General features: G+C 45.8%; 1 protein-coding gene across 1 annotated transcript in view; it reads right to left on the bottom strand.

Annotated features, from left to right (window-relative positions):
- Positions 1–21,915, bottom strand: part of SMTNL2 (smoothelin like 2) — a 176,473-nt gene that overhangs the window by 56,617 nt on the left and 97,941 nt on the right. Inside the window, exons 4-6 of the mRNA XM_075335353.1 lie at positions 20,126–20,185; positions 10,139–10,208; positions 329–496 (exon numbers count right to left, since the gene is read on the bottom strand). Coding sequence (XP_075191468.1) covers positions 329–496; positions 10,139–10,208; positions 20,126–20,185 — 298 coding nt within the window. The remainder of the gene's footprint in view (positions 1–328; positions 497–10,138; positions 10,209–20,125; positions 20,186–21,915) is intronic.

Below are 21,915 nucleotides of genomic sequence, written 5' to 3'. Positions count from 1 at the left end.
GAAAAGGGGTTGTCCATGTAATGGACAACCCTTTAAACCAATCCATTAAATGCTGCACCTGGTTACATGTCATCCATGTATAAGGTATCTGATTGCTTGGTTATAGGCTAGATTGCAAACCCATTCAAACCCACCACCCCCAAGCCGCGGTCTTGCAGCTGGGGAAAAATGGGTATCAGAGAAGGTTTTGAAAATGTTGGGGTCCAGCAGTCAGACTCCCAGTAATCTGGTCGTGTTTAGGTGACAAAAGATTCAGGATGGAAAAATCCTCCATAGATCAGAGAACGCTATTACATAAAGGTGTGCACAGAAGGAACACTTCTCTTACTTGCTACTATCTTGTTCAAACTTCTCAAAGAAGGCTTTCCGAACTTGGGTTCCCGAGGATCGCGGCAAAGTCTGGGATCTCATTAATTCCCGCTTCTTCTCAGGTTGACGGCTCAGAGCTGGAGGTGGAGAGTGAGATTTCGGAGTGACATCAAAATATCTGTCCGTGCTGCGGAGAAAACAAAGACAACATTGACTACGCAGCAACATGAACATGGCGGCACAAATAATAGATTACAGTCTGGACAATAAATCCTATGTGATCATTGAAAGCACATGTACCACCTACTGTTACAACAGGGCTTTCCATTCTGTCAGAAATGAATAATGCACACACCATTGACTGCGGACATTGTATTTCCAGAGCAGCATTAACATTCAGAAGAAAGTAAAGCACACTATTGTCTGAACTGTACAAAATAAATTCTATGTACATGGATGCATGTAGATAAGAGTTATCTCAAGTAAAAAGCAAATATAGTTACCAAAGCTAGAAACGTACATAGATCGTTATTTTAGCATAACAACATAGGACTGTGCCGAGCCCCACAGACGCAGACTAATGTCCTCCAAAGACACTGATATCAAGGAGTTTGGCTGACAGTATAAGGTTTGTGGGAGCTTCGGACAATTTATTGTCGGGGAAATATTGATCCGGCGCGTCTGACAACTGATTCCACTGTCTCTCACAGATAAGCTGTCACCAAACATGTCTGACGGCGTCTCTCCGAGAACACAGGAACAACGTCCGAGATGACTACCAGCCGAACGATCTAAGCAGCTAAAGAGTACGACAGGCTTTAGAGTACACTGACAAAATATAGACTCAAAGAAACAATGCTTAAATGTGCAAGATGGAGCATTAATGATGCAAATCCACAAGTGTATGCCTACATTGGATCCTGAGATCTCAAACATGTGAAGAAGATGGGGAGAAAAATCCACCGATGCACAACTATGCAAAAAGAGATACAATAACTACTACAGTATTTTTAAAGAGAATCCGTCACCAGGTTTTTGCCACCTAATCTGAGAGCGGCATAACGTAGGGGCAGAGATCCTGATTCCAGCGGTATGATCAGCAGGAGATAATCATTAGAGGACTAATTGGCGTGCTGCTAGGTAGTCTAGCATATCCATGAGCTCTGTATAACTGCTAGCAGAGAAAACGTTGATTTTATCAAAATGACAGCAAACAGTGACAAGTGACACATCGCTGGTCTCTGTCTCTACATTATGCTGCTCTCGGATGGGGGAGCAAAAAACTTGGTGATAGATTCCCTTTAAGAATTTAATTTTAAAAAGACAGTCTTCATGCCAAAAATGAGTGTCCAAACAAAGCTCAGCACCTTGTAGGGGACAAATCCCAAATATTAATAACCACCGTACCTTTATGGTTTTAATCCACTGGTTCGTTTGCCACAAAATGTTTTTATTTCAATATTCTAATGAAGCGCTCGGTGCACCCTTGTCGGGGCTGAATAGTTCAGGACACTTTCCCATCGCACTAGAAAATGGCATTTTCTTAAGAAAATTCTGCACCCTCTGAAAGATTACCACACCAGCGGTAAAAAAACGCAGCAAACTGTACCCGAAATCCACATGCAGTTTTACCGCGGTTTGCTGCGGTATGTCCCTGCGTTATTTTCATAGCACAGGAAGATACTCACCTGTCCGTGGTGCTGAAGTCTCTCGCAATGCTGTGTCCCGTGCGGCTGTCTCCGGCGCTCTGCTACTTAGGGGTCGGCTGTGCAGTGCATAACAACTGCATGTGCATGAGCCGTCCTGGAAGCAGGAGACCAGCGTCCGGAGGTGGCTTTGCTGGAGAAGTTGAGTATAAGATCACTGGTGACTTCAGTCAGCTGATGTGCAGTGACAGCTGGAGTCATCCACCTGTCACTGCAAAGCACATGAGTCAAGTCAGCGCTTATCCCGCGCGGCTCACTTCACTTGCGGCCTGACCTTCACAGTGAACAGTCATGGTCTATGGCGCTCACTGGGAGTGTCAGGTGTAGCAGAGCTGGAAGCGTCGTGGCACCTCGTGTGGATTACGTCGGACCTGGAGGACTGTTATTGGTGAAGTTAATAAAGTGGTGAAAGAGGGGGCTTTTTTGTGTTTTATTTCAAATAAAGGATTTTTGGGGTGTTTTTTTATTTACTTTCACTTACAGTATTAAGGGGGCCGTAAATCTACAGTAATGCAATCTAGTTATGCATATACCCCCGTCTGCATCCAAATCATGAGTCATTTGTTAGTAGCATGCATACTATTCTTCCATACAGACCAGAGAAATGTACACGGATCTGCATAGAAAATATGACTGGTTTTATTGCGGAAGTTAAGACACATTTAAAGGAACTAGTTGGCTAGGAGCCAAGAATACGTAACACGTCTCCTATTGGGTAAACCGTAAAATAGCTTATTCTGTAATATACGTTAAACTGTAATGTATAATGAATGTCCTCATTTATATTAAGCTATGTCAGCATTATTCACTTGTCACATGGAAGTCCAGATTGTCTGATGAGTCTTATGATGTCTGAATGCAGATACAGTATAAGCACTATCTTAAATCCTGTTTTTTGGATATCTTCATATAACTCTTAATACTCATAATAGTTCATAATCTTGTCCATAACAACAGTTAAGTGATGAGGGGGTGTCTCATAGATGTCTGCCATCACTAAACTAGGACTTAGTGGCAGCTATGGGCTGCTGCCACTAACTCCTTATTACCCCGATTGCCACCGCACCAATTCAACGAGAAGAGCCGGGAAAAGTCCCGGGACTGTTGCATATAATAGATGCGGCAATTCCGGGCGGCGGCTGGCTGATATTTTTAGGCTCCCCAGCCTGAGAATACCAGCCCCCAGCTGTGAGGCTTTATCCTGGCTTATCAAAAATTGCGGGAAGCGCACGGCATTTTTTTTTATTTGACTGTACGCTATAGACCCGCCCACCGGTGTCTGAGATTGGTTGCAGTCAGACAGCTGCAATTCAGTGTGGGGGCGCGTCTGACTGCAACCAATCACAGCCATCGGTGAGCAGGGAAGGCGTGAATATGTTATGAGACTAATGAGCGGCTGGCTCTGGAAGATGAAAGAGCTGCCACGGGAGCAGTGTGACAGCAGACTGGTGATCGGTGAGTATGAAGCGCTTGCTGCTACCCCTTTGCGCCAGATTGTGTTCCCCATAAACTTTATATGGGGAGCAGCATCTGGCTAGATACCGGGGATCAACCTCCGCCGACCCAGAGCCAGCGGATGATTGATCTGCCAGCCCTCCAAAACGCAGGGACCTGAGGAAAAGAAGTGACATGCACATTCATTTTGCAGCGTAAATTCTGCCGCAAAACCCGCAGGGAGAAAAAAAAATTCAGTGTGTGCACAGCATTTTTTTTTATCCCCATAGGCTATGCTGGAGAAGTACTGCAGAAATGTTATAAACATTTTCTGCAGCATTCCTTCAGCGAAATCCGCGGTAAAATTCGCAGCGTGCGAACAGGGCCTAAAACAGGTATCAATTTTATTCTCGCACTAGGACTTATTCAGCCATATTAATAATTTCAGTAGTAAAATCCTATTAACAAGTTTCCTTGAATCGATCACTAGTGTCAATGGATGCTTACTAATAATAAGTGAGCACCACCATGCCCGGGCTCTCGGTACTCATAAATAGCAGTTGGATGCTCATATGAGCTCGACTTGTGTACAGAGTATAATGGAAGTCAATGGGGGACTCGAGTATTTTTCCAGAAGATCTTCCGGAAAACGCTTGAGTTCCCCATTGACTTCCATCATACTCGGTACATGAGTTGAGTCCATCCGAGCATCGGACTGCTGGTTACAAGTACTGAGCACCCGAGCATGGTGGTGCTCACTCATCATTAGTGCTTAACTAAAATTATGTAAAAAGGATTGTCTGGTGAAAACAAGTTATCACCTATCCACAAGATTGGAGATAACTTGGAATATTGAGGTCTGACCACTGTGAACTACACAGATCGGCAATTCCAAAAGAACTGCCGCTCCCTTTTGTAATTGTGTAAAAGTGACCCATAAAGGATATAAAGTCCCTATTCTGCCGATTTGTGAGAGTTTAATCACGGACACCCACACAACTCAGTAAGTGATCATCTATCACTTTTGGCTAGATATATGCGGTAAACACAAGTTAAAGGGTTATTCCCATCTCCAAGATCCTATCCCAATAAGTAGTAAGTGTAATAAATAATAATAATAATAATAATAATATTTTCAATTTAGAAATGTAGTATAGTTCTCTTGAATAGTCATGTCCCTTAGGCTCCTTTCACATTGCGTTTTTCCTTACGTTGTGGACTACGTTCGGGTGTCGGTCTGCAGAAAACGTATATGTGCAAAAATGGCACAAAACAGAGCACACGCTAACGCAGTGCGCTCCATTACAGTGAATGGTCCTGCCGGGCGCATGTGTCCGAAATATGCTTTGCAGAGTGGGGGAGGGGCGGTTCGGACGGATCCTCCGACGGGACCTGTGGACGTAGGGAAAAACGCAATGTGAAAGGAACCTTACCTCATGTGCAGCTAAGGTATCCATGCTTACGTCCACTCATTTAATGACAGTTAGCTGCTCGTGGTTGTATCAATGGATACCTAAGCTGCAATGCCCTGCACATTAGGTAAATGACAGCTAATCAGGAGGACTATACTATATTTCTAATTGGAGGCATTTGCTAATATTATTATTGCAGCTACTACATATTGGGATAGGTTCTTGGAGATGTGAATACTCCTTTAAGTACGTGCCTTGTGGTTTCTCCTGACAAAGCGAATACCCCAGGAAACCTGGAATATAAAGAGTCGCTATCCTAAATAGGAGAACCCTTTAAGCCCATGATACAATTTTAATTGAATTAAAGGCTATTTCTTTTTTAGTAAACGTGGAATTTGCAGAGTTTATTTTACTTTTCAACAATGTTTTACCCTCATTGACATGGTGTTTAGATTAGGAAACAGCAGTGTGATAATTACAATTGTGTGCAGGTAAAAGTGACAGACTGACAGCTTCTCTTTCCTTTTTTTCAAAGAGGAAAATTAAAACAGTGTAAACTATCCAATGGAAAAAGGCTTGATGCCTTAGAAGCTGCGGCCCGACTTTTGGGTCCTGTAACAATGTAATTCAATATTTTCCATATGATTACATGCGAGCATTCCAGCAGAGAAGGAAATGCTGGAGCACGTACCACAAACACACTGCAATGGTGCGGGGAATCTTGGTAGTGTTTTTCCTTTTAACCAGCAGCCTAGGACTGAAAGAGCATAATGCAAGGACTGTAAGAGCATAATGCAGAGCTCTTCAGCCCTACAACTGATTATTTGCAAAGCCATCAGTGTTTTAAAGCTATTTAAACTTTTTAACCTTGATAAAAACAGTGAATGATCATCTATTTAAATGGACACAGTCCTTTCAAAACTTTGCATAAACCAATTGTACAAGTGAATATAAAAAGCTACATATATTCCATAAGAGAAACATGATGTTTTTTCAATACTTATATATCCATCTCATTCCCACTACGCACTAACTCCTTATGATTTAGGGGTACTTCTCACATAGCGAGATCGCTGCTGAGTCACGGTTTTTGTGACGTCCCAGTGACCTCATTAGCGATCTCGCTATGTGTGACTCTAAGCAGCGATCTGGCCCCTGCTGTGAGATCGCTGCTCGTTACACACAGGGCTGGTTCATTTTTTGGAGATTGCTCTCCCACTGTGAAGCACACATCGCTGTGTTTGACAGCGAGAGAGCAACGATCTGAATGTGCAGGAGCAGGGAGCCGGCGTCTGGCAGCGTGCGGTAAGCTGTAACCAAGGTAAATATCGGGTAACCAAGCGAAGCCCTTTGCTTGGTTACCCGTTATTTACCTTGATTACTAGCGTCCGCCGCTCTCAGGCTGCCAGTGCCGGCTCCCTGCTCCCTGCACACGTAGCCGGAGTACACATCGGGTAAATAAGCAAAGCGGTTTGCTTATTAACCCGATGTGTACTCTGGCTAGGAGTACAGGGAGCCAGCGCTAAGCGGTGTGCGCTGGTAACCAAGGTAAATATCGGGTAACCAAGCGCTTGGTTACCCGAAATTTACCTTAGTTACCAAGCGCAGCATCGCTTCCACGCGTCGCTGGTTGCTGGTGAGATCTGCCTGATTGACAGCTCACCAGCGACCATGTCGCGACGCACCAGCGATCCTGACCAGGTCAGATCGCTGGTGGGATCGCTGGAGCATCGCTAAAGTGTGACAGTACCCTTACTCAGAAATTCACCTTGATCAAGACAAAGGAGGGAGAGGCAGCGTGAGATAGAAAGGCAGACGGACACAGCATACTGACGCAGCTTTCTAGGAAGTATTTATCCCACCACAGAGCTGGATTCACGGCTGCACTGCTCAGTACTGCAGGATGATGTTCTCCATATTGCTACTTGTGAACATGGACTACATAGAAACAGGAGAATGCTCCGCTCATGGCTTCTGGTCCTTCCTTTTAGTGATCAGACAGGGTATCGCTAGTGATGAGCGAGCAACTACCATACTCGGGACTCGTAACGAGCATTTTGATGCTTGGATGGGCGAGACTCGTTAACCGAGTATAATGGAAGTCTATGGGAAACTCAAGCATTTTTCCAGATGATAATATATTTATTCATTTATATAGCTGTTAATGTTAATTCCACAGTGCTTTACATACAATAGCAACACTGTCCCCATTAGGGCTCACAATCTAGGTTCTCTGTGAGTATGTTTTTTGGAGTGTGGGAGGAAACCGGAGAACCCGGAGGAAACCCACGCAATGGGGAGAACATACAAACTCCTTGCAGATGGTGTCCTTTGTGGGATTTGAACCCAGGACCTCAGTGCTGCAAGATGATCATCATAGACTCCCATTATACTCTGATAACGAGTTGCGCAGTTCTGAGCATCAAAATGCTCGTTACGAGTAAAAAGCACTCATCAGTAGGTATCACAATCCAGATCTCCACAAATAAAACTTTTGACAGGTCTTTCTGATATGTGAAGTGTTTTATTTTTGTTTTTAAATGACAGATACATTTTAATTGAGTGCATAGAGATATATGGTGCCCTTTGCTGAATACCTGTCTTGTTATAATAAACCATACCAGCTAGACACATACACGTACGCAGGACATGGATAATTTATGTTCAATACCTCTCAACATAAAGACATGTACAGTTTGGATGCTGGATATATGCATTTTCTGCTCTTCCCTTTAATTACTGTCATCAACACTGTGCAAAATATATTACATGTTCAAATAATTGCACGAAACCCTTGTAAAAAGGCCATCTCTCAAAGCAGACATGTCCTTATCTTAAGGCCAAGCCATCAATCATTCCTTGTCACACGCGGCATTACATATTGGCACAGGCGCAGAGTCGTATTGATGTCTTGAATATCCAGAATAACCAGTTTTTGTGGGAGTTCCTTTTTGTTTTTACTATTTTGTAAAGGTTTGATGAAATTGTTGCTTTATGATTTTTTGTGACTACCATCTTCACAGTTGAAAGGAGATGGAAGAGTTATTTCCTTTGTGACAGGAATCCAGACTGACGGGGTGCAGAGAATTTGTCACCACTTGTGATAACAGGTCTGGGGATCAATGCTGTTATTTTTTCTTTTTACAGGATTTACAGATTTTAGTCTATAGGATGGGATTATGTATAAATCCACAGCTCATTATACAGAAAATGGTCGTAGAAGCATCTTATAAACTATGATAACAAAAAAAATAACACTCAGAAATAATAGGAGAACTTATGTCCTTCAAGTTCTACCAGTTCAAAAGCGAGGAAATGATCTGGAGGAAGGCCACTAATAAATCATATAAGTTAATCTTCCTTATTAAGAAAACAAAAAAAACTATTATACTGGATAAAATGTTTAAACTAAAACTCAATAGGAAAATGGCATGATAGAAATATCCTGCACAGCTGTTACAAATTAGATGGCATGTAGATAGAGGTCTGATGGAGATATTGCAGTGGTCGCAGCACAGGCACGAGGGCCAGGGCTTCTTGAAAAAGTTGATCAGTATGGGATGCTAAGAGTCAACTCACAATGATCTATTATTGAAGGCTTATTCTAACCCTAAACCACCCATTTAATGATGCAGATTGGCTTACAAGTCTACCAGTGCTCGTTTAATTGCTTGTCCACAAAAACTGATACAAACTATAAAGGAAAAGAACGACCAATAAAAGAAAATATTTAAGATATTTGTGTACTCATAAAATCTTTCGGAGCCCTCATTTGGGGACACAAGACCATGGGTATATGCTGCTGGATCTAGGAAGCTGACAGTAGGCAAATAAAAAAGTTAACTCCTCCCCAGCAGTGAATATGCACCAGCTAAAAGGAAGCCCGCTCAGTTTATTCAATCAGTAGTCTAATCAAAAAGAAAAAGCACAAAACTAGGGAGCCATGTCCCCCAATGAGGGCTCCGAGAAAGATTTTACGGTGAGTACACAAAAATCTTCTTTTCTCTCTCACCTCATTGGGGGACACAAGACCATGAGACGTCCCAAAAACAGTCCCAAGGGAGGGAAAATAAAATAAAGAAAAAAAATTACAAAAACACACAAAAGAAGGTGGAAAGCAGGTCTCACCACAGTTCCACGTCCACCTCCATAGGCACCAAGTAAAAAAAACTGAGTGGGCTTCCTATCAGCTGGTGGATATCCACTGCTGGGGAGGAGCTAACTTTTTTATTTGCTTAGTGTCAGCGTCATAGATCCAGCAGCATATACCCATGGCTCTGTGTCCCCCAATGAGGCGAAAGAGGAAAAACAATAGAAAACAAAAAGGTTTCTAGCAGATATTGCCTGTTTTGCAGATCCAGGGGAGTTCTTTGGCCAGAAACAGAATTACCTGCAAAGAACAGTTGATTGCGCCATATTACAGATCTGACCAGAAGAAATTTGCCTGGCTGGCTTCCATACAAAAAAAATGTTTTCTGTTATAAATAGAGATGAGTGGACCCGTTGAAGTTCAGTTCGGCGGCTTCATCAGGACTTTAAATAAAGTTCAGTTTTGGACCTGGACTTGACCTGAACCCCAATGGAAGTCAGTAATTGGGCAGTTCGGGTCTCCACCCACATGCAGCCAGCCATAAACTGATCACTTCCAGGGGCGTTTTTTTTTTGGGGGGGGGGGGGTGCACGCTACAGCCGATCATACTGTTGTTACCCCCAGTGCAAGTTGTTCAAACACTGCGAGTGTACCGGAGCACAGCGATGCTCGCATACGTGGTGTTCTTACATAAAGCCCCTGAACTCTAGTTTTTTTTGGGGGGTAAAGTCTGTATTTGGTATGAATACCAAACCTCGGATTCGCTCATTTCTACTTATGAACCCTTTAAAGAAAAGAAAAAAAAAATCTATCACCACCTTTTCCTGGAAAATTAATCCAGGAGAATGGATAGTTCTCCTTAAGCAGCTTAAGAATTATCCCCATTACTTTACCAATCCTCAAGTATGAATTTGCGGCTGAGAAAATGTGTTTTATTGGGTTTTATTCTTATTCTTTTAAGCCAACGAGATGACAGCTAGAAGAGCCGCTTCTGATGAGAGAGTTTCTCCAGCGATGGTGACAGGGCCTCTTCACATTCATCTTTCAGACACTTCACTCAAATGTTTTTCCCGGGCTATGGATGAGTTAGTCTCATTAGTCCATTAAACCATTTAACCCCAGCACTAAAATGTTGGACCGTCTATAAAGAGAATAAGAGACTAAAACACATGAATAATATTACATACCTTTCAGAGATTACTGAGGAGTTTGAAACACTGTAACTTTGTGTGGATTTTGTAGCCGATATGGTTCTTTCTAAAACAAAAAAATAAATTAGCAAATCTTTTTGTACAATTTTAGTTAAATATTAAATGTGCATATTCTTTTAATCAAGCACAAGAACTCAAATCTGCGATCTAAAGTACAAATACCATATACAAGGGAAGAAGAAACAGCTCACGGCTTAGGTCACACCGCCCAGATGAAGACCTTCACACACACAACCTATAGAAAAGCATGGTCAGGTAGTCTTCACCACCCGCATCAAAACGGCTAAAATGTCCAGATACTGTCCCGATTCTCATGAATAGTAACTTGTCATCCATTCTTTTTAGGCAATTAGTTTCTTCTTCATTAGCATTCTGCTATCACTACTGGTGTACAAATTTCCTACAACTAGCTTCCATTGCTCTTGCCATCACCCAATGATGACTTGCCTGCCCTGAACTTAAAAGAATTGTCCACCTCTTTCACAACTCCTACTTATACTCACCTCCGCTGTTCCAGCGGTGTTGTCACCACTCGCATTCCCAGGAGTCACATGACATTGTAACATGCGCCGGCTTCTCTCTCCCCGCCTACAGACAGTGAGCGGCAGCCGCAGCTCTCACCTCCTGTTAATTTCTTAATTGTCCAAAAGCGAGGAGAGTACAAGGCGGTGCTGATTGGGCGCGGGGCTCGCGTGTTATAATAATGTCACATGAGCCCCATTAACATGAGCTCCGATATCGCAGGATCCGCACTGACCGTGGAGGGGAATATAATTTTTTTTAATTTGGGGGGGTGAACTTTGGGAATGGAAAGGGGTTATCCAAGTAGTGGACAACCCCTTTATCGCCCACTTTATGGTTATGCCTTTATGCAGTTTAACAAAAAGGAGCTAAGGAGCAAAGAGACAAAGAGCACCTTACTGTTTCAGCACCTTTGCTGCTGTAAGTGGATTATACTTGACAACAGCCAGTTGATAGCAAGCTAGACATAAGGGAGACATTTAGGCCCAGATTCATTTTTACGCCAATTTTGGCTGGCTCTGCCAACCTTATAGCTGATCAAAGCTTAGCTGGGATGAGGAGCTGCTGAGTATGGCCAGTAAATTACTACATTTACGGCACAAAAGTGCCATGATTTCTGAAAGAAATGTATTCAAGCATATTTCACGTGGCTGAAAGATGTGCCAAATTCATTTAAAGCTGCACAGCGCTTAAAGAATTTAGCACATCTTACTCTACTGTAACTTTAATTAAGACTGAAGAGCAAAACAATACTAATAATGAAGCGGGAGCAGCACTTAAGTGACTTTTTTGGGGTAATAAAGCATACATTTTTCATCTGAAAATGCAGTGAACATTTATGCTATGTGCACACGTAGCGTTCTGCCATGCAGAAATTTCTGCAGCGATTTGAACAGCACACGTGCGCTTCAAATCGCTGCAGAAAGAGTCCGTAATGAAAAAAAAAAAAAAAAAGCCGATTTCATGTGCTCTGAGTGTAGCAGACAGAGCGGGGGCTGCATGCAGAGCGCAGGAAAGAAGTGACGTGTCACTTCTTAGAACGCGTGCTTCAGGCAGCAGCCGAAGCGCTGCGCTCTAATATGCCATGTGCGCACGTCTCCTGCATAATCTTCATAGATTATGCTGGGGACGCAGGACGCATGCAGTTACGCTGTGGTGCAGAGCGCAGCGTAACTGCATGCAAATACGCAACGTGCGCACATAGCCGTAAGATACCGTCACACTAAGCAACATCGCTGCTGAGGCACAACTTGCTAGCGATGTTGCTTAGTGTGACATCCAGCAACAACCTGGCCCCTGCTGTGAGGTCGTTGGTTGTTGCTGAATGTCCTGGGCCATTTTTTAGTTGTTGCTCTCCCGCTGTGAAGCACACATCGCTGTGTGTGACAGCGACAGAGCAACAACAGAATGTGCAGTGAGCAGGAGCCGGCTTCTGCGGACTCTGGTAACCACAGTAAACAGCGGGTAACCAAGAAGCCCTTACCTTGGTTACCCGATATTTACCTTCGTTACCAGCATCCGCCGCTCTCAGCTGTCAGTGCCGGCTCCCTGCACACGTAGCCGGAGTACACATCGGGTAATTAACCCGATGTGTACTGTGGCTAGGAGGAATGCAGGGAGCAGGAGCCGGCACTGACAGCTGAGAGCGGCGGACGCTGGTAACGAAGGTAAATATCGGGTAACCAAGGTAAGGGCTTCTTGGTTACCCGCTGTTTACCGTAGTTACCAGCATCCACAGAAACCCGATGTGTACTGTGGCTAGGTGTGGAGGGAGCCAGCGCTAAGCGGTGTGCGCTGGTAACCAAGGTAAATATTGGGTTGGTTACCTGATATTTACCTTAGTTACCAAGCGCAGCATGCTTCCACGTGTAGCAACGCTCCAGCGATCCCTGCCAGGTCAGGTTGCTGGTGGGATCGCTGGAGCGTCGCTTAGTGTGACATCTCACCAGCGACCTCCTAGCAACTTACCAGCGATCCCTATCAGGTTGTATCGTTGTTGGGATCGCTGGTAAGTTGTTTAGTGTCACTGGGCCTTTAGGCACACAACTCAAACAAAGCATGTTGAGCATTCGTCTCAGCCTTTCAGGGGACAACATTGCTTTTATTTGGCTTCTTTATTGCTTCTTTTATCTAGATTAACAGAAGATGTTCAGAAGTTGCATCAACTATTTGGAAGGTTTCAAAGAATTCGTTAGCTGCTCCAAATTAAATTTGTCTTTATATCTCTTTTAAAGCAGATCTATCAATCAGCTTTCCTGAGATGTGTTTGTAAATTTTGGAAATGCTTTATTCAAACGCTGACCTGTGACATTCCTATTATTCCTTCTATAAATTAAAAGATGGGAGACAATGGATATAACCCACACTCAATGAAGTTCAGACCTGGGACTAAAGAAAATGCAGTTTATTGAGGTCTACAAGTTTCAAAACCCACTGGTTTCTTCATCAGGAAAAGCCAACCATTGATGGTTTGTACTGTTGAAGAAACCAGTGGGTTTCGAAACGCATAGACTTCAATAAACCGAACGCTCTTCACTCTCTTTTCTGAACCCAACTGAATCGCCGGCAGTACGGATTATATCCATCTTCTCCCATTCTTTGATCCCTGCATACTGTGGAGCCACAGCAGACGCTTATTTTATGCTTCTACACGAGTTGTACCTCTCACAACTCCATCAGACGAGTGTATACCCCTCACTTATTCTCCCATTTATACACAGTTAAGACTCTACTGCACTTTGTTGTCTTTCCAGCCCCCTGTACAACTAATCCTTCTATAAAGAAGGGAATTTTGTTTACTTACCGTAAATTCCTTTTCTTCTAGCTCCAATTGGGAGACCCAGACAAGTGGGTGTATAGGCTATGCCTCCGGAGGCCGCACAAAGTATTACACTAAAAGTGTAAAGCCCCTCCCCTTCTGCCTATACACCCCCCGTGCTCCCACGGGCTGCTCAGTTTTGGTGCAAAAGCAAGAAGGAGGAAAAAACAATTATAAACTGGTTAAAGTAAACTCAATCCGAAGGAATATCGGAGAACTGAAACCATTCAACATGAACAACATGTGTACACAAAACAACAGGGGCGGGTGCTGGGTCTCCCAATTGGAGCTAGAAGAAAAGGAATTTACGGTAAGTAAACAAAATTCCCTTCTTCTTTGTCGCTCCTAATTGGGAGACCCAGACAAGTGGGACGTCCAAAAGCAGTCCCTGGGTGGGTAAAGAATACCTCATAATAGAGCCGTAACGGCTCCGGCCTACAGGTGGCTAACCGCCGCCTGAAGGACTCGCCTACCTAGGCTGGCATCTGCCGAAGCATAGGTATGCACCTGATAGTGTTTCGTGAAAGTGTGCAGGCTCGACCAGGTAGCCGCCTGACACACCTGCTGAGCCGTAGCCTGGTGCCTCAAAGCCCAGGACGCACCCACGGCTCTGGTAGAATGGGCTTTCAGCCGTGAGGGAACCGGAAGCCCCGCAGAACGGTAAGCTTCGAGAATTGGTTCCTTGATCCACCGAGCCAGGGTTGATTTGGAAGCCTGTGACCCTTTACGCTGGCCAGCGACAAGGACAAATAGTGCATCCGAGCGGCGCAGCGGCGCCGTACGAGAAATGTAGTACCTGAGTGCTCTCACCAGATCTAACAAGTGCAAAACCTTTTCACATTGGTGAACTGGATGAGGACAAAAAGAGGGTAAGGAGATATCCTGATTCAGATGAAAGGGGGATACCACTTTAGGGAGAAATTCCGGAACCGGACGCAGAACCACCTTGTCCTGGTGAAACACCAGGAAGGGGGCTTTGCATGACAGAGCTGCGAGCTCCGACACTCTCCGAAGTGAAGTGATTGCTACTAGGAAAACCACTTTCTGTGAAAGGCGTGCGAGAGAAATATCTTTCATTGGCTCAAACGGTGGTTTCTGAAGAACCAGCAGCACCCTGTTCAGATCCCAGGGTTCCAACGGACGTTTGTAAGGAGGAACGATGTGACAAACCCCCTGCAGGAACGTGCGTACCTGTGGAAGCCTGGCCAGGCGCTTCTGAAAAAACACAGAGAGCGCAGAGACTTGTCCCTTAAGGGAGCCGAGTGACAAACCCTTTTCTAATCCGGACTGAAGAAAAGATAGGAAAGTGGGCAAGGCAAATGGCCAGGGAGAAAAAAACTCCCAGCAGAGCACCATGACAGGAATATTTTCCACGTCCTGTGGTAGATCCTGGCGGACGTTGGTTTCCTAGCCTGTCTCATAGTGGCAATGACCTCCTGAGATAATCCTGAGGACGCTAAGATCCAGGACTCAATGGCCACACAGTCAGGTTCAGGGCCGCAGAATTCAGATGGAAAAACGGCCCTTGAGATAGTAAGTCTGGTCGGTCTGGTAGTGCCCACGGTTGGCCGACCGTGAGATGCCACAGATCCGCGTACCACGACCTCCTCGGCCAGTCTGGAGCGACGAGGATGGCGCGGCGGCAGTCGGCCCTGATCTTGCGTAACACTCTGGGCAACAGTGCCAGAGGAGGAAACACATAAGGGAGTTGAAACTGCGACCAATCCTGAACTAAGGCGTCTGCCGCCAGAGCTCTGTGATCGTGAGATCGCGCCATGAATGCCGTGACCTTGTTGTTGTGCCGGGACGCCATTAGGTCGACGTCCGGCATCCCCCAGCGGCAACAGATCTCTTGAAACACGTCCGGGTGAAGGGACCATTCGCCTGCGTCCATGCCCTGGCGACTGAGAAAGTCTGCTTCCCAGTTTTCCACGCCCGGGATGTGAACTGCGGAGATGGTGGAGGCCGTGGCTTCCACCCACATCAAAATCCGTCGGACTTCCTGGAAGGCTTGCCGACTGCGTGTCCCGCCTTGGTGGTTGATGTAAGCCACCGCTGTGGAGTTGTCCGATTGAATTCGGATCTGCTTGCCTTCCAGCCACTGCTGGAACGCCTTCAGGGCAAGATACACTGCCCTGATCTCCAGGACATTGATCTGGAGTGAGGACTCTTGCTGAGTCCACGTACCCTGGGCCCTGTGGTGGAGAAAAACTGCTCCCCACCCTGACAGACTCGCGTCCGTCGTGACCACCGCCCAGGATGGGGGTAGAAAGGATTTCCCCTTCGATAGTGAAGTGGGAAGAAGCCACCACCGAAGAGAAGCTTGGGTTGCCTGAGAAAGAGAGACGTTTCTGTCGAGGGACGTCGGATTCCTGTCCCATTTGCGTAGGATGTCCCATTGAAGAGGACGCAGATGAAACTGCGCAAAAGGAACTGCCTCCATTGCTACTACCATCTTCCCTAGGAAGTGCATGAGGCGCCTCAGGGAGTGCGACTGGCCCTGCAGGAGAGATTGCACTCCTGTCTGTAGTGAACGCTGTTTGTTCAGCGGGAGCTTCACTATCGCTGCTAGAGTATGAAACTCCATGCCAAGATATGTTAGCGATTGGGCCGGTGTCAGATTTGACTTTGGAAAATTGATAATCCACCCGAAACTCTGGAGAGTTTCTAGAGTAGCGTTGAGGCTGTGTTGGCATGCCTCTTGAGAGGGTGCCTTGACCAGCAGATCGTCCAAGTAAGGAATCACTGAGTGACCCCGAGAGTGGAGTACCGCTACTACTGAAGCCATGACCTTGGTGAAAACCCGTGGGGCTGTCGCCAGGCCGAACGGCAGTGCCACGAACTGAAGGTGTTCGTGTCCTATGGCGAAGCGCAGGAAGCGCTGATGCTCTGCAGCAATCGGTACGTGGAGATAAGCATCTTTGATATCGATCGATGCGAGGAAATCTCCTTGGGACATTGAGGCGATGACGGAGCGGAGGGATTCCATCCGGAACCGCCTGGTCTTTACGTGTTTGTTGAGCAGTTTCAGGTCCAGGACAGGACGGAAAGACCCGTCTTTCTTTGGAACCACAAACAGGTTGGAGTAAAAACCGTGACCCTGTTGCTGAAGAGGCACAGGGACCACCACTCCTTCCGCCTTTAGAGTGTCTACCGCCTGCAGAAGAGCATCGTCTCGCTCGGGAGGCGGAGATGTTTTGAAGAATCGAGTCGGAGGACGAGAGCTGAACTCTATCCTGTAACCGTGAGACAGAATGTCTCTCACCCAACGGTCTTGTACCTGTGGCAGCCAGATGTCGCAAAAGCGGGAGAGCCTGCCACCGACCGAGGATGCGGTGTGAAGTGGCCGCAAGTCATGAGGAAGCCGCCTTGGTAGCGGCACCTCCGGCGGTCTGTTTAGGACGTGAGTTAGACCGCCATGAGTCGGAGTTCCTCTGATTTTTCTGAGGCCTTTTGGACGAGGAGAATTGAGACTTGCCCGCGCCCCGAAAGGACCGAAACCTCGACTGCCCTCTCTTCTGATGGGGTATGTTCGGTTTGGGCTGGGGTAAGGATGTATCCTTTCCCTTGGATAGTTTGATGATTTCATCCAAACGCTCGCCAAACAATCTGTCGCCAGAAATTGGCAAACTGGTTAAGCGCTTTTTGGAAGCAGAATCTGCCTTCCATTCCCGTAGCCACAAGGCCCTGCGGAGTACCACCGAATTGGCGGCTGCAACCGCCATCCTGCTCGCAGAGTCCAGGACAGCATTAATAGCGTAAGACGCAAATGCCGAGGTCTGAGTGGTAATGGACGCCACTTGTGGCGCGGACGTGCATGTGGCTGCTTCAATTTGCACTTGACCTGCTGAGATAGCTTGTAGCGCCCATACAGCTGCGAATGCTGGGGCAAAAGAAGCGCCGATAGCTTCATAGATGGATTTCAACCAGAGCTCCATCTGCCTGTCAGTGGCATCTTTGAGTGAAGCCCCATCTTCCACTGCAAGTATGGATCTAGCCGCCAGTCTGGAGATTGGAGGATCCACTTTGGGACACTGAGTCCAACTTTTAACCACGTCAGGGGGAAAAGGATAACGTGTATCGTTAAGACGCTTAGAAAAACGCTTATCTGGACAAGCATGGTGATTCTGGACTGCCTCTCTGAAATCAGAGTGGTCCAGAAACATACTCGGTGTACGCTTGGGGAACCTGAAACGGAATTTCTCCTGCTGAGAAGCCGACTCCTCTGCCGGAGGAGCTGAGGGAGAAATATCCAGCATTTGATTGATGGACGCAATAAGATCGTTCACTATGGCGTCCCCGTCTGGAGTATTAAGATTGAGAGCGCCCTCAGGATCAGAATCCTGATCAACTGTTTCCGCTTCATCAACCCGAGATTCCCCTCGCTGAGACCCTGAACAATATGATGATGTCAAGGGAAAATCTAAGCGAGCTCGCTTAGTCGGTCTGGGGCTGGGGTCTGTGTCAGAACCCTCAGCCTGGGATCTATGAGATACCCCGGGAGGACATTGTTGGTCCAACTGAGGGGGGCCAGGGAACAAAGATTCATTAGAGTCCCTGTGCTGAGATATCGGCCTGGACTGCAAGGCTTCTAGTATCTTAGCCATAGTCTCAGAGAGTTTTGCAAACTCTGTCCCCGTCACCTGGACATTGTCAGCAGGTGGCTCCCCCTGGGCCCCTCTTAGCAGAGGTTCTGGCTGAGCAAGTGTCACAGGGCCCGAGCACTGTACACAATGAGGGTCAGTGGAACCTGCCGGTAGCGGGGTCGTACATGCGGCGCAGGCAGCATAATAAGCCTGTGTTTTGGCACCCCTGTCTTTTGTGGGCGCCATGCTATTATCTTCCCTGAGCAACACAATAGGGTATATAGCCAGAAATCAACTGTGCACCATACAGTGGAAAGGATATACCATAAACATATACTGTATAGTTACACTACTGCACAATGGGGCTAGCACCACAGGTGCTGCTTACCACCCGCTTAAAGCGGTTGTGAGGCCACCCAAGTCCCTGCCTGGGTCTCCCAGACTTTGTCCCCCTCTGCTGCGTCCGAGGAGCTGACAGGAATGGCTGCCGGCGTCCTGAGGAGAGGAGGGAGTCGTGGGCGTGGCCCAAAAAGTGCGGGAACTGGAGCCGCACTGTGCACAGTGAGAGGGGTGGAGTATGCAAAGCATGCTCCAGCCCTCAGTGCTGCTCGTTCTGTGCAGCTTCCCGCCCTTCCCCTGCCTGTCAGGGCTGAGGGCGGGAGGAAAAGAGACTAGGCCCAAAAAGCCGGGGACTCGAGTAATAAGCGCGGCCGCCGTATAAGCGCGGCCAGCGCGGAAGTCCCCGGCGCACTACAAGTCCCAGCCGCGCCGCAGTGTTCCGTGGCAGCGGCGGTCAGCGCGGCAGTCCCTATACATAAACACACTCAGCAACGCTGAGTGTGTAATGGCACATATTAACCCAGTCAGCGCCGCGGTCCCCGGTGCACTAGCACACCCAGCAAAGCTGAAGTGTTGCTGTGCGCGGTCCCCACAGGTATACAGAGTACCTCCACGTAGCAGGGCCATGTCCCTGAACGGTACCCGGCTCCTCTCCAGCAGGCTCCACAGGAGTTGTGGATGAAGCACGGTCTCCTGTGCCTGGAGACCGATAGGATCCCACTTCACCCAGAGCCCTGAGGGGGATGGGGAAGGAAAACAGCATGTGGGCTCCAGCCTCCGTACCCACAATGGATACCTCAACCTTAACAACACCTCCGACAAAAGTGGGGTGAGAAGGGAGCATGCTGGGGGCTCTATATGAGCCCACTTTTCTTCCATCCGACATAGTCAGCAGCTGCTGCTGACTAATCTGTGGAGCTGTGCGTGCATGTCTGCCTCCTTCGCACAAAGCATAAAAACTGAGCAGCCCGTGGGAGCACGGGGGGTGTATAGGCAGAAGGGGAGGGGCTTTACACTTTTAGTGTAATACTTTGTGCGGCCTCCGGAGGCATAGCCTATACACCCACTTGTCTGGGTCTCCCAATTAGGAGCGACAAAGAAATACATTGTCAACTAGGTGCTACCAACTGGTGGGGTGGGGGGTGGGAGTGGGAGTGGTCCTGCACACCAACACTGTCCAATCATTGACGACAGTATCAGATTTTGTAGGGAAACCGCTCTTTCACAGGTTAAACAGCCACACCCAGTTGGCAATTTATTCATACATTTTTACAGGAATAACAAATCCCGACCCTGATTAAAAAAATGCTTCACAATTATTTTAGGGGGAATAAAATTTACTAAAATAAATAGATTCTAAATGAAGTGGTTAGAAAAATTCTATATAGCTAAAAGCATATATTTTTTCCACATTCTGTCAAGGTTTTTTTCAGGCATGAATAACTACTGACATAAAGCACGCAATTACATCATAGCAGAAAGAGGAGAAGGTTGCTAAATGACAAGCACATGTAGACAAATTCCTCCTCGCTGGGATTATGTGTTGGAACTGTGATGCCTGCAGCGCATGAAATTCAGGTATCAACTGTGATGCTAATAGTTTATACTTAATGGCTATATTTCACATGTCATCATATAATCCTTTGCCTTACAGCACTGAGGGAATTAAGAGCGGAGAAGTAACAAGTAGATTCTCACCGGAGTTTGCCGTTACGCCCATTGTCCTGACAATGCTGGCATTCCATGTCCGGACGGCACCTATCAGTTACACAAAGCAGAAAAAAAAACAGATACAATGAAGTGTTTAGATACCAATACTTCATCTTCACATTTATCAGGTTGTCTGTGATTATTGCCAATGCTGTCATCCAAGCAATACCTGGGAAAGTTGGTGTTTAAAGTGCAAGACCGTACCAATACATCGGAGGCAAAAAATATGGAGATTGTTTTTTCTTTATACAATCACATAATATATATACACACACACACACACACACACACACACACACACACACACACACACACATACATACATACATACATACATATATATACACACATACATACATACATACACATACACATACATACATACACATACATACACATATACATACACACACATACATACACACACATACATACACATACACACACACATACATACACACATATATATATAACAAAAGTTCCAGGCGGCACACAACCCAAGGTGCACGTGTCCAAGGAAGGCAGCCACAGTATAACTTGAACAAAGGACCGGCACTCTAAATCTTCTGGAATTTTTTTACACTTTATTCCACATCATAAGTATGCAGGCGTAAATAACGTGTTTCGGCTAATGGTGAGCCTTTTTCACATCTATAAATTAAATAAATGCACACACACATATATATATACACATACAGTACATACAATTAGTGGATTACTTCCTTTGTGACTGACCCACCTATCTCATCTGCATATTAGATTAGTTAAAATTATGTTAATCAAATTTCCATATACATATATACACTGTATATATATGTTTTTTTCCATTTTGTTCCCCCCCAAGACCGTAAAACCTATCACAAAACACTAATTGAATCATAAGATGTGCTGTGAAATAAAGCAAATCTTTTTAAAAAAAAACAAACAAGGAAACGCTGCAGCCTAAATTATTCTCAAAGCCCAAGACACTTCATATCTAATGGGGCGAAATGGAGTCTACAATTACTCCTACTAAGTACTAGACCCTCAAAATGGTTATCTGTGATTTTCTTTCTTTAAAATGGTCCCTCCAGGCATTCTCACTCAGCCAATTGTAGCAAAACACATGAAGAGATGCAACTACATGCAGGGTGGTACAGATGAAAATGCAACCATATGATGACAAAATTATTGTGCACCTTTTTAATTAATAAAAATAAGAATGGATGAACAATGCTCACTGACTGTTGTATGGTTGCCTCAGCAAGTAGTTGAGTCTCTCCATACCAAATGGTCATATCAAATGGTTGACTGTTGGTGGGACACTAAAAAGCTAATAGTGGCTTTGAAATGTATAATGTATTTGTGACCCACTTCTGGTAAAGCTGGGCATGGATATAACAATTACTAATAATTTTATAATTTATGATTAATAGTGTAATATTGGCTCTTACTGAAGAGACCCCGCAGTGTACGAAGCCTAAGGCTCTGTGCGCACTAGGCCGTTTTGCCCGCGGATTTACCCGCGGATTTGCTGCGGAAATTTCTTGAGAAATGTCTGCAATCTTTGTGCAGACATTTCCCAGCAAAACCTATGAGAAAAAAAAAAATAGCTGTGCGCACACTGCGGATTTTTCTCAAGAAAATTTCTTGAGAAAATTTTCTCGAGAAACTTTGAGAAAATGTGCATACCCATTATTTTCCGCAGGTAGCTGCGGTATACCCCCGGTATTTCACTCCATTCACTGTAATGTAATCGCGAAATACCGGGGGTATACCGCAGCTAGCAAATGATGTGC

The sequence above is a fragment of the Anomaloglossus baeobatrachus genome, chromosome 2, assembly GCF_048569485.1.
Source record: "Anomaloglossus baeobatrachus isolate aAnoBae1 chromosome 2, aAnoBae1.hap1, whole genome shotgun sequence".
NCBI classification, from domain to species: domain Eukaryota; kingdom Metazoa; phylum Chordata; class Amphibia; order Anura; family Aromobatidae; genus Anomaloglossus; species Anomaloglossus baeobatrachus.
This window is presented reverse-complemented; position numbering and strand designations above follow the sequence as displayed.